This window comes from Mandrillus leucophaeus, unplaced genomic scaffold (genome assembly GCF_000951045.1).
Source record: "Mandrillus leucophaeus isolate KB7577 unplaced genomic scaffold, Mleu.le_1.0 Scaffold702, whole genome shotgun sequence".
In the NCBI taxonomy this organism is placed as follows: domain Eukaryota; kingdom Metazoa; phylum Chordata; class Mammalia; order Primates; family Cercopithecidae; genus Mandrillus; species Mandrillus leucophaeus.
This window is the reverse complement of record NW_012107609.1, coordinates 377976-389792: the sequence shown is the minus strand read 5'-3', so window position 1 is coordinate 389792 and position 11817 is coordinate 377976. Positions and strand designations below refer to the sequence as shown.

Genomic DNA, 11817 nt, shown 5'->3' with positions numbered 1-11817 from the left:
CCACAAACAGCCCATGGGTCTGAGGTCAGCGGAAATCATCCCAGAAATCTGTAATTATTTTGGACTCAATACAGAAAAGCCAAATATCAAAACTGGCAAGATGCTGCTGAAGCAGGTCTCCAGTGCAGGGTCCCCAGCCACTGCGGTACCAGGAAATGGTTTCATGAAAGACGGTTTTTCCACAGGACAGCAGTGGGGAAGGGGATGGTTTCGGGAGGAAACGGTTCCACCTCGGATCATCAGGCATTAGATTCTCATAAGGAGCACACAACCTAGATCCCTGTCTCGCACAGTTCACAGTAGGGTGTGCACAGCTCTGAGCGCCGCATGCCCCTGCTGATCTGAGAGGAGGTGGGCTCAGGCGGGAACGCTGGCTCACCACACCCCACCAGCCTCCTGCTGTGCGCCCGGTTCCCCTCAGGCCCCAGACCGGTGCCAGTCCATGGCCAGGGACCTGGGGACCCTTGCTTTAGAGGGAAAATTGCAACTTCAGATGCTTCTTTGGAAAAGAAAGTTCAAATGTCCATAATCAAAGCTTTTCCCTCAAGGAGCCGGAAAAAGAACAATAAACAAAGCCTAAAGGAAACGGAATGAGGCCACTGATAAACAGCAGACACCAATTATGCAGGAGACAGCCGGGAAATCAGCACACGTGAAGCTCTTCTGTGAAGAGAGTCATGAAACTGAAAGACTCCTAGCGAGACCTGGAGAAGGAAACGGAGACCGTCAGCACCAAGGCTGGAGGCAGCTACCGCTGCAGATCTCACGGAACCTGCAGGAAGCGAGTCTCGGCCAGGCGTGGTGGCTCACACCTGTCATCCCAGCACTGTGGGAGGCCGAGACGGGCGGATCACTTGAGGTCAGAAGTTCCAGACCAGCCTGGCCAACATGGAGAAACCTTGTCTCTACTAAAATTACAGAAATTAGTTGGCATGGTGGTGGGCGCCTATAATCCCAGCTACCTGGGAGGCTGAGGCAAGATAACTGCTTGAACTCAGGAATTGGAGGCTGCAGTGAGCTGAGATCGCGCCAATGCACTCCGGCCTGGGCAACAGAGCGAGACTCCGTTACAAAAACAGAAAAAAGAAAGAAAGCGAGTCTCCAACTTGCAGAGGAATTCCAAGGACGGAGCCCAGCCAGGGCCACATCCAGGCCAATGAGCACAGGGAGGGCTGGAAGTCCTGCCCACCGGCCACACACCATTGCAGGCACCTCATGACCCAGGAGTGGAAGGAACAGAATGGGGAGCCCAGGGGAGGCCCCCACACCCTGACTTACTATAAATACGCTGAAGGAGTGGTCTCCTCAACAAAGCTGTCAGAGCAACTGCAGACCCACTCCAGGAAGAAAGCTCGCCTTCAACTCTGTGTTACCCCACGCATGAAAACCAGTCCCACAGATCCCCACAGTTCCCACGCATGAAAACCAGTCCCACAGATCCCCACAGATCCCCACGCATGAAAACCAGTCCCACAGATCCCCACAGGTCCCCACGCATGAAAACCAGTCCCACAGATCCCCACGCATGAAAACCAGTCCCACAGATCCCCACAGATCCCCACGCATGAAAACCAGTCCCACAGATCCCCACCTACCCCACGCATGAAAACCAGTCCCACAGATCCCCACAGTTCCCACGCATGAAAACCAGTCCCACAGATCCCCACCTTTCCCACGCATGAAAACCAGTTCCACAGATCCCCACCTACCCCATGCATGAAAACCAGTCCCACAGATCCCCACCTACCCCACGCATGAAAACCTATTCCACAGATCCCCACAGATCCCCACCTACGTTTGAAAGCTGACACAGTAAAGGCTGTTGTAAAAGGAGACGCAGAAGCAATGTCACCACAGCCTCAAGGTAAACAGAGTTCCTGAAGGGAACACAAACAGATTTAGCCACAAACCACTGCTAAAGTGGACTGCGTAGTGGACTGCGTTAGTGGACTGCGTTAGTGGACTGCGTTAGAAGTACAAATTTCCAGTCCTCAAAAGGCTTGACTTAGGAGCACAAAAGCAAGACACACACGGCACAGACATTCACAGTGCACGCATCTGATGCCAGACTTGCACCAGAACACACAAAGAGCTCCTGCAAGCCGATGATGGGAGGCAGGGGCCCCGCACAGAGCAGGGCAGGATGGATGGGCACCTCCCGCAAGAGCCCCGGGGCGGCCAGCACGGGAACAGTGTGGACACATGGGCATCAAGAGAGCCCCCTGCACAATCCCACGAGGCGGCTGCGACACCATCAGGCCGGCGGCCACCGGAGGCACCACCCTCGCAAGCAGCCAGCCACCCCCCTGGAAACTCCCACAATATCCATAAAGCATGTCAGCGACCCAGCAACCCTACTCCTGGAATTCACCCAGAGGTGAGGGCCTCTGACCCCTGGGACGCCCCCAGAACCCAGAACACTCACAGCCGTGCAGTCCGCACCCAGGAGCCTCCACAGCAGCGGGAAGGATACATCCACGTGGCGTGTTCCACAGCAGATGCCATACATGGACAGAACACGCAGCTGAGGCGTTCAGCACAGCTGAGACTTGGACCCCCAAACCCACCTCCTGCCTGATCTCACTTGTGGAGACCAGAAGAGGGAGACCATGGAGGTCGGCACCAGGGTCACGGTGGGGGCGGCACCTTCTGCTGCGGTGGGGAGTTCTCCTGGGCTCTGGTGACTTTCTGTACCTGGGCACGGGTGGGCGGCGGGGAGGAGGGTCTTCTGGGCTCTGGCGACTTTCTACACCTGGACGCAGGTGGTAGCCATCAGGTTTCCACGAGTGTAAAATTCTGCTGAGTCATACCTGAGATTTGCAAATAGCTGCAGTAACCTCAAGAAGTCAGAGAAAGAGATCCTTGCAGGTCTCCACATGCGCCTTTCCCCAACTGAAGCTCCAGGGACACTTCACCTCTGCACCCTGGCCTGACACTGCTCTGGGGGCTTACCACTCCAGCGTGCTTATGACCATTGGGTGGGAACCCAAGCCCAGGGCCCCTTTCACCCCTGCTGAGCCCCAAGGCCTCCGGCCGCTCTGGGAAGAGTGTGTCCCGGGGAGCGAGGCCTGAATCAGCCTTCCTGTCTCTCATGGAGCCGGCACGGGCCAGGCTGGGGTCCTGGGGGTGCCGGGGGTCCAGGAAGGTACCACCCAGCGTCCCTACTGTCCTCTGAAACCCGGCTTGGAGTCTCCAAGGCCCAGCCCTGTGACAGGACAGGGACACCCGTGCTGGAAGGGAGGACCCTGAATGTGGAGTTCACCAAACCAGCACCCAAGAGCATGAGGACAATGGTACGGACCATGCCCGGAAGAGGAAGGAGGAAGGCCAAGGGGCCACACACACCCACGCCACAGACACAGCGTGGACATGCATGTGTCACGGACACATGCGCACACACACACCACAAATATGCACGTCACAGACATGCAGCACAGACACACGCTCATGCACACCACAGGCACACACACCAGAGACACACCACGGACACACACGTGCCACAGATACACACACATACATCATAAATATGCTCATCACAGACACATTGGACATGGATGTGCCTGTGTCACATGCGCACACACACACCACAAATATGCACGTCACAGACATGCAGCACAGACACACGCTCATGCACACCACAGGCACACACACCAGAGACACACCACGGACACACACGTGCCACAGATACACACACATACATCACAAATATGCTCATCACAGACACATGCACCACGGACACGCACGTGCCGCACACATGCCACACATGTGCCACATGCACATATCACAGATACACACACGTATCACTGATGTGTAAATCATGGAAGTACCTCCATCACAGAAACACATCACAGACATGACTGCATCCTAGACACATCCATATCCCAGGGATACACATCCTGGACACAACTGTCTCACACGTGAGCCTTACGTGGCTCTTGAAGGTCTTGCGGACGTGCCCGTGGGCGGCCTTCCGGACCACAGCGTACCGGCGCACGCAGTACGTGTTCTGGGGCTTGATGATGCTGGCGATGACCTCCGTGAGCCTGTCCTGGGGGATGGTGTCGTACGCGCCCATCACATCCACCTGCGTGAGTGAAGGCAAGGAGGCTGACAATGGCCACCCAGCAACTCAGACGTCACCTCTGCCCTCAGGGCCTGGCCGCAGCCGCGTCCCCCCATCTCTCTCTGACCCCCACCTCTCCAGACCCCAAGGGCAGGGCGGGCTGTATGCCCTCTCTGAGCCTCAGGACAGGAGGGCCCTGGCTCAGGACTGGGGTGCGAGGCACCGGGGCCTGGTGGCTGAGCTGGTGCAGTTCCTTCTCTGACGGGAACTGGAATCCAGTGGGACCCTCCCTGGGAGGAGGAGCCCGGGGCAGTTGGGGTGCAGAGTCGGGGCCCACGTGCTGCAGGAAAGGCTGAAGGCCTCCCTGCCAGGTGCCGGGTGTGTCCCCAACAGTGACCGGGTCACCTGCACTCCCTGTGGCCCACCCAGCATGAGGTGTCAATCAGGCAGCCACCCCCAAGATCCAGCAGGGCTGCTGACGGGGTCCCAGCGCCCACCTTGACGAAGTATAGCTTGGGCGGCGGGTCCTGGGCCCGCACACGCAGCACAAAGTTGCGCCAGGCCCTGTGGATATCATCCAGGCCCAGCACAGAGGCACCCAGGAGGCCGGGGCGCCGTGCCCGCTCGTAGTTGAGCACACTGAACAGTGCCTTCACCCTCGAGGCGAGACGCTCGGCCTGGCGGGGACGGCACGGGAGATGGTCAGGACAGTGGACCCGGCCAGGTGCCCCGCCCCACCAGAGGGACCCAGGGGAGAAGCAGCCCCACCCCAGTGTCCCCAGCTGCCCAGACCTAGGTCCTTGAACCCCTCCCAGCTTCCCCAGACCCTGTTTGAAACGTGGTCCCGGCTGCACGTGTGTTGCACATGGGATGCTCATGCCATACCTCTGTCCACCTCACCCCACACTCCCCTCAGATGACGGGGTCACCACAGCCACAGCAGCCACACGGGTGGGGTGCAGAAGCCATGGGGTGAGGGCCCAGGGTCCTCAGAGCCCAGTGGGGTCCTGGCAGCCATGGCCTGGTCCCTGGGCCCACATACGGAAGCACCCGGTGCCCGAGCACCACGGCAGGACACGAACCTGGGACCTCGCGCTCTGCTGCGTCCAGGCCCCAGCCCAGCGACTGCTTGTGGTCCTCAGAGCCTGTCCCTGCCCCAGGACCTCCCCCAACACCCCCACACTGCTTTTCTGGAGGCACCAGCACCTCGGCCACCTCACCATGCCCACAAATGGGTGTAAGCCGTGCTGTGGGCCTGGCTGGGTCCCGTGGCCCCTCCTCCGGGCCCTGCGTCTAAGCTGATACCAAATGTGGGGCTCAAATGCACTTCTATTTAAAAAGGACACTAAACCAAAGCACAGTCACCCTCTTTTCTCTGCGGAACGTTCTGGCTCCCACGACGTAGTCCATGTTCACGATCGGCCGGAGCCCGTCAGGCTTGGGGAGGAAGCGGAGTCTGGACGCCAGCAGGGTGGGCCTGGCTTCCCGATGCTGCCTGGCCTCTGCTTCCGACAGCTCCCGCAGCTGCACCCTCTTCAAGTGCTGTCTGCAACAGAGAGCCCCTCAGGACACGCTCAGCCAGGCGCCAGACTAGGAGGAAGCTCACAGGAAGCCACAAGCTCCCATCGACTCAGTGAGGGCTCAGGGCACCCACGGCAGCACACACTGAAGGCCACGCCCGGGGCCACGTCCTCCACGCTGGCCAGACGCCTCCGAGAGCCCTCTACTTGCAGGGCACCTGGACACCTGGTCCTACAGTCAACCCTAGGAACGCACAGTCCAGTGGTCAACCCCCAGGGTGACTGTCCCACCATCAGCACCAGGGAGCCTGGTCCCATGATCAGCCCCCCAGCCTGCCTGTCCAGTGGCCGCCACCCAGGATGGGGTGCAAGGCTGCATCTGGGGCCACATGAACTCATGCTCCCTCCACACAGGATGCCTGTCCCTCTGGTACAGCCACTGGGTAGCCCAGGGCTGGCCCCAGGCAGGACCCTCAGGCAGAAAGAGCCGCATCCCTTCCAATGGAGAGGGCAGGGGAGGCTGCTCAGGGCAGCTCAGCCAAGGAGCAGAACCAGCTCCCGTGAGCCCACCAGCTCCCTGACACCTCTGCCCTTTGGCGTTTTCTCCCAAAACCACCCATGGGGGAGCAGGGGGTTGGAGTGGCCACACCTGGACCTGGGCATCTGCGGCTGACGGCCTGGTGCTCTATGGTCGCTGGGCCCGAGGGTGCTGCAGGGCTGGTGCCCTGACCCCAGGCCGCAGGCCCAGCCGAGCACAGGAGAGGCACAGTACCCTGTCCAGGGAGGAGGGGCCTCCGAGGCCCCTCAGGCAGAACATCAGCTCCAGCCGTGACAAGGAATGACTAGGGGACCACCACGTCTGTCTGCTCCTTCCCGTCACCCCAATTAAATTCTTCCCAAAACACTGGTCAAATGACCACGTTGGGTCACACACCATTCACTATGTGCAATGTCTAAGTAGGGCACATTGTGTATTAACTCGTTCCCACAGGGCAAGCCCTGACTCTCCCCCAGATACAGGAGGAAACGGCCCCAGCCCCACGTCGGGGTCCCCAGCCCAGAGGCCGTGTTACCTCTGATGAGGTCTGCCGCCAGCTTCCTCTGCAGACATCCTGATTTGGGGCATGGGGTGTGAGAAGCCCCCCAGGGACTCGAGTGTGCAGAGGAGCCGGGGAAGCCCTGACCTTGTGACTAAAGAGTCCTCACTGAGCCCTCCAGTCAGCCTGGGTGGGACACAGAGAAGCTAATATCATGGCCTGGGCTCAGCCAGGCTGATGTCTCCCAGCCCAGCACTCCAGTCCCTCACTGACGCAACTCCAGCTTGAATCTGCCACAATCCCTCACACTCTTATCAGCTGAACACTGCAGACAAAATCTCGCAGCCATTCCAACGCAGCCACCTAGAAGTTAGCTCATGATGGACGTCTCCTACCCCGGGTGCTCCCCGCACAGGTGCTCCCCACAGTGAGTCACCAAGAAGGTGGGATTTTATCTTCTCGTGACCTAAATCCAGCAGATTAAAGATTCATGCAGACCAGCATGAATTAAAAGAGAATTGGGGGCCAGGCACAGCGGCTCAGCCTATAAACCAAGCATTCTGGGAGGCCAAGGTGGGTGGATCACCTGAGGTCAGGAGTTCGAGACCAACCTGGCCAACATGGCAAAAGCCCATCTCTACTAAAAATACAAAAATTAGCCAGGCGTGGTGGCAGGTGCCTGTAATCCCAGCTACTTAGGAGGCTGAGGCTGGAGAATCGCTTAAACCCGGGAGGTGGAAGTTGCAGTGAGTGAAGATTACGGCACTGCACTCTAGCCTGGGCAACAGAGCAAGTCTCCATCTCAAAAAACAAAAAAAAAAAAAGAGAAAGAGAGAATCGGATCCACATCCCGAGGAGGGGCAAGGAGGCTGGTGGTAGTGTTTCCATCCAATATAAACCACTTCTGCTTTACAGACCCCAGAGACCACTTGGCATAAACTCCTGATTTTACAAGTAACAGAATGTGAGCTCCGGGCAATCAGAGTCCAGCACAGAATCCACTCGGGCCAGGCCTGTGACGGGGGCCCTGGCTCCCAGCCCAGAGCCACACAGCCAGGGAAGCACCGGCACGGGGACGACAGGCGCACGCTGAGGCCGGGGCTGGTGCTGCAGGACTTCGAGAAGCAGGGGACCCGCGTGGCGGTACGCTACCTGATTCCAATGCTTTGCAACTTGCTCCAGACACTCTTCCGGTAGAAAAAGAGCCTGTTCTTCTGAAACGTGGTCTCCGTGACATAAAAAAAAGACCTGAGCAGCTCGACCACATACACACTCATCAGCCAGTGCAGGAACTTGGCTAGGATCTCCTCCCGCAGACGGTGCTCCGCGGCCGGCACACAGCCCACCCCTGAAACGAGAAGGACACCGCACATCCAGCTCACCGCAGGGCTGGCGACCTCATCGCAGACCTGCACCATCTGGTATGACAGCCATGGCCACGGGGAGCCCAGCAGGTCCAGGCTGACATGGCCGCACACGGGACCCACACACGGGATCCCGCAGATCAAGCACAAAAAACGTCACACGTCCTGTGAGTGACACTCCCACCAATGACACTCTAAATGATGAGCTGTGGACATGCTGGGCTTCAGTAAAATTATTATTACGTTAATTTCACCTTTTCTTTTTTACTTTTTTAACGTGGCTGCTAGAATTTTTTTTTTCTTTTTCTTTTTTTTTTTTTTGAGACAGAGTCTCCCTCTGTTGCCAGGCTGGAGTGCAGTGGCGCAATGTCAGCTCACTGCAACTTCCAACTCCCTGGTTCAAGCGATTCTCCTACCTCAGCCTCCCAGGTAGCTGGGATTACAGGCACCCACCACCATGCCCGGCTAATTTTTGTGTTTTTAGTAGAGATGGGGTTTCACCATGTTGGCTAGGTTGGTCTCGATCTCCTGACCTTGTGATCCATCCGCCTGGGCCTCCCAAAGTGCTGGGATTACAGGCGTGAGCCACCACGCCCAGCTTAGACATTTAAAAATGATCCACGTGGCTCACGTCATGCTTCTGTTGGGCGACAATGGCTCGGAGTCTCATCCTTTGTCCTGGTCCCTAAGCAGAAGGGAGGAGGCAGACACTCCCCCGCCAGGCAGCACATCGGGGCTGGCACCAGACCGTAGGTTTGCGTGATTTCAAATTCGTCACCACGGAGCCACCAGATCCCAACGTGCCTGGGGTTTTCCAGGCTAAACCCAGGCCGAGCGGACACTGCTGTCACCCACTGGCTAAGGAATGCCGGCCACGTGGTGCTCCAGACACTCACGGGCCAAGATGATCATCCTCCTCGTGAGTCTCCACATCTTCATCTGTGCATAAGCAGAGGTCCCTGGACGTCACTAGATGCCATGGAGGCCACAGCGCAGATAAAGCTGGGGTTTACCAGCAATAACAAGACAGAAGAACCATGCACAGGACAAGGAAGGGGACCCCAGAAGGCGGGCCTGAGAGAGAAGATAGATGGGGAACAAAGGAGGAAAAGTGGGGCAGGGATAAAGCTAAAGAAACACCGAACACGGAAAACAATATTAATAATGGTTACCTTGTGGGGGTGTCAAGATACCCAAGATAGAACTAAGTCAGCAGGGAAAATAGCACATAGGCTGGGGGTGGTGACCAGAGTTAAAATACACTTAAGGCTCTTACTGCTCAGGACAAGGGTAGCAATGTTTCAGACTTCATTTTAAAAGATCAGGGTAGGCCAGGCACGGTGGCTCGCGCCTGTAATTCCAGCACTGTGGGAGGCCGAGGCGGGCAGATCACTTGAGGTCAGGAGGTTGAGACAAGCCTGGCCAACATGGTGAAACCTCATCTCTACTAAAAATACAAAAATTAGCCAGGCGTGGTGGCGGCACCTGTAATCCCAGCTACTCATGAGGTTGAGGAATGAGAACTGCTTGAACCCAGGAGGCGGAGGTTGCAGTGAGCCGAGGTTGCGCCATTGCACTCCAGCCTGGGTGACAGAGTGAGACTCTGTCTCAAAAAACAAAAGCAAACAGTGACAATGAAAAGATCAGGGGGTAACACTAAGCAAAGGGAAATAAAAGCAAATGCCCAGTGACCAGGAGGCAACGACAGGATCAACACACACTCGGCAGGAAACGCACACAGCAACCCAAGAGGTAGTGAGAAACAAGGGAACGAGGACACGCAAAAGGCCAATGGAGAATCACAGTGCACCAGACGGGTCTCTAGTGACAGAAAAATGAAAACAAATCAAGTTATCCAGTTAAACAACAACTGTCAGACTGGACTGGAAATTCACCTACATGCTGTTAACAAGACATACCTACACGGTAAGAACAAAAAAGTGTTGAAAATTAGGCCAGGCACGGAGGCTCATGCCTGTAATTCAGCACTTTGGGAAGCCGAGGTAGGTGGATCCCTTGAGTCCAAGAGTTTGAGACCAGCCTGGGCAACACAGCAAGACCCTGTCTCTAGAAAACATTTTAAAATTAGCCAGGTGTAGTGGTGCGTGTCTGTAGTCCTAGCTGTTCAGGAGGCTGAGGTGAGAGAATGGCTCACGCCGGGAGGTAAAGGTTACAGTGACCTGTGATCATGCCACTTCACTCACCCTGGGCAACAGAGCAAGACTGTGTCTCAACAACAAAAATACATATATATATATAAGGCAGAAAACAGATACAGCAAGAAAATACTAATCAAATGAAGCCCAGTGTGGCAGTACTAAGGGCAATTTAAAAAAAGAATTACTAGATGACCAGAGACATAGAAGACTACAAAAGATTCACTCATCAGGAAGATAAAAATTCTACCACGTGCATGCACCTAATAATGCCCCATATAAATGCCACCAAACAAGAAGAAATGAACAGACCCATCCCCCATGTGATGGACTGTGGCCTCCTTCTTGGAATTTCATGCATCTAGAAGGAGACAGAAGCTTTGCACAGGACTTAATAAGCTGGATATAGTGAACATGCCCTCTATTGGCAGGACGTCAAATTTACAATGGCTGATTCTGGAAACCATCCACACACTAGATCACAAAGCAAAGATCCACAATTGGTATTATACAGACCACCACACAACTGAGTTTGAAATAAATAACAAAATGATAATTTAAAATACTCTACATATCTGGAAAATAAACCATGTTCAAATAACTCACTGCTCAAAAAAATCACAGAATAAGTTAAAGAATACTTAAAAGTAACTGACGCCAAAATGACTTCACATCAAAACACAGGGTACACCAAGAAAAAAAATCACAGTGTAAGAATATTTAAAAGAAGTATTAACACGTATTAACACTTTTAAGTATTTTAAGAACACTTAAAAGTGGCTGATGTCGAAATTCACACAGGGTGCAGCTAAGGCAGCACTTAGAGGGAAAGGCATAACTAAACTAAGAAGTTAGCAAAGGAATGAAAGAATAAACCAAAAGAAAGCATATAATGGAAACATAGAAACATTAGAGGTAAGTCAGTGAAATTCAAAACTAAGACTCAAGAGAGAAGTCTGCCGAAGGCCGGCGGAGACACCAGCCCTCCACGTAGGTCTCAGAGCAGGAGACAGACCAAGACACTCCAACCTGTGGCTGGATGTCAATCCACGTGAGGGGGGCGACTGGAGGCAGAGCCCAGCCTAAGCAATGACCGGCAGGTGCCCAGAATAAGGTGACAAGGGTTGCCACCCACCCAAGGGAGCCAAGCTGAGGGGCAGCTTGGGAGAAAACAGGACAAGTGAGGGGGTTGGGGTGCCTTGTTTTCCTTCAGGCCACAGAGAATCCTTTCTGGGATGTCTCCAGCAACACTTGGCAGCAGACACAGGCAGCCCAGAGTCCAGCCTCAGCATGACAGGGACACCCGGGGACCGCACCTCACTCACCCTGAATGACAGGGACACTCCGGGACTGCACCTCACTCACGCTGCACATGACAGGGACACTCGGGGACTGCACCTCACTCACCCTGCACGTGACAGGGACACCCGGGGACCGCGCCTCACTCACTTGCACATGACAGGGACACCTGGGGACCGCGCCTCACTCACCCTGCATGACAGGGACACAGGGGACCACGCCTCACTCACCCTGCATGTGACAGGGACACCCGGGGACTGCACCTCACTCACCCTGCACGTGACAGGGACACTTGGGGACCGCGCCTCACTCACCCTGCACGTGACAGGGACACCCGGGGACCGCGCCTCACTCACTTGCACGTGACAGGGACACCCG

The 11817-nt window shown here is 55.8% G+C and overlaps 1 protein-coding gene across 1 annotated transcript in view; it reads right to left on the bottom strand.

Annotated features, from left to right (window-relative positions):
* Nucleotides 1–11817, bottom strand: part of TERT (telomerase reverse transcriptase) — a 41558-nt gene that overhangs the window by 26468 nt on the left and 3273 nt on the right. Inside the window, exons 2-5 of the mRNA XM_011964732.1 lie at nucleotides 7773–7968; nucleotides 5429–5609; nucleotides 4561–4740; nucleotides 3929–4084 (exon numbers count right to left, since the gene is read on the bottom strand). Coding sequence (XP_011820122.1) covers nucleotides 3929–4084; nucleotides 4561–4740; nucleotides 5429–5609; nucleotides 7773–7968 — 713 coding nt within the window. The remainder of the gene's footprint in view (nucleotides 1–3928; nucleotides 4085–4560; nucleotides 4741–5428; nucleotides 5610–7772; nucleotides 7969–11817) is intronic.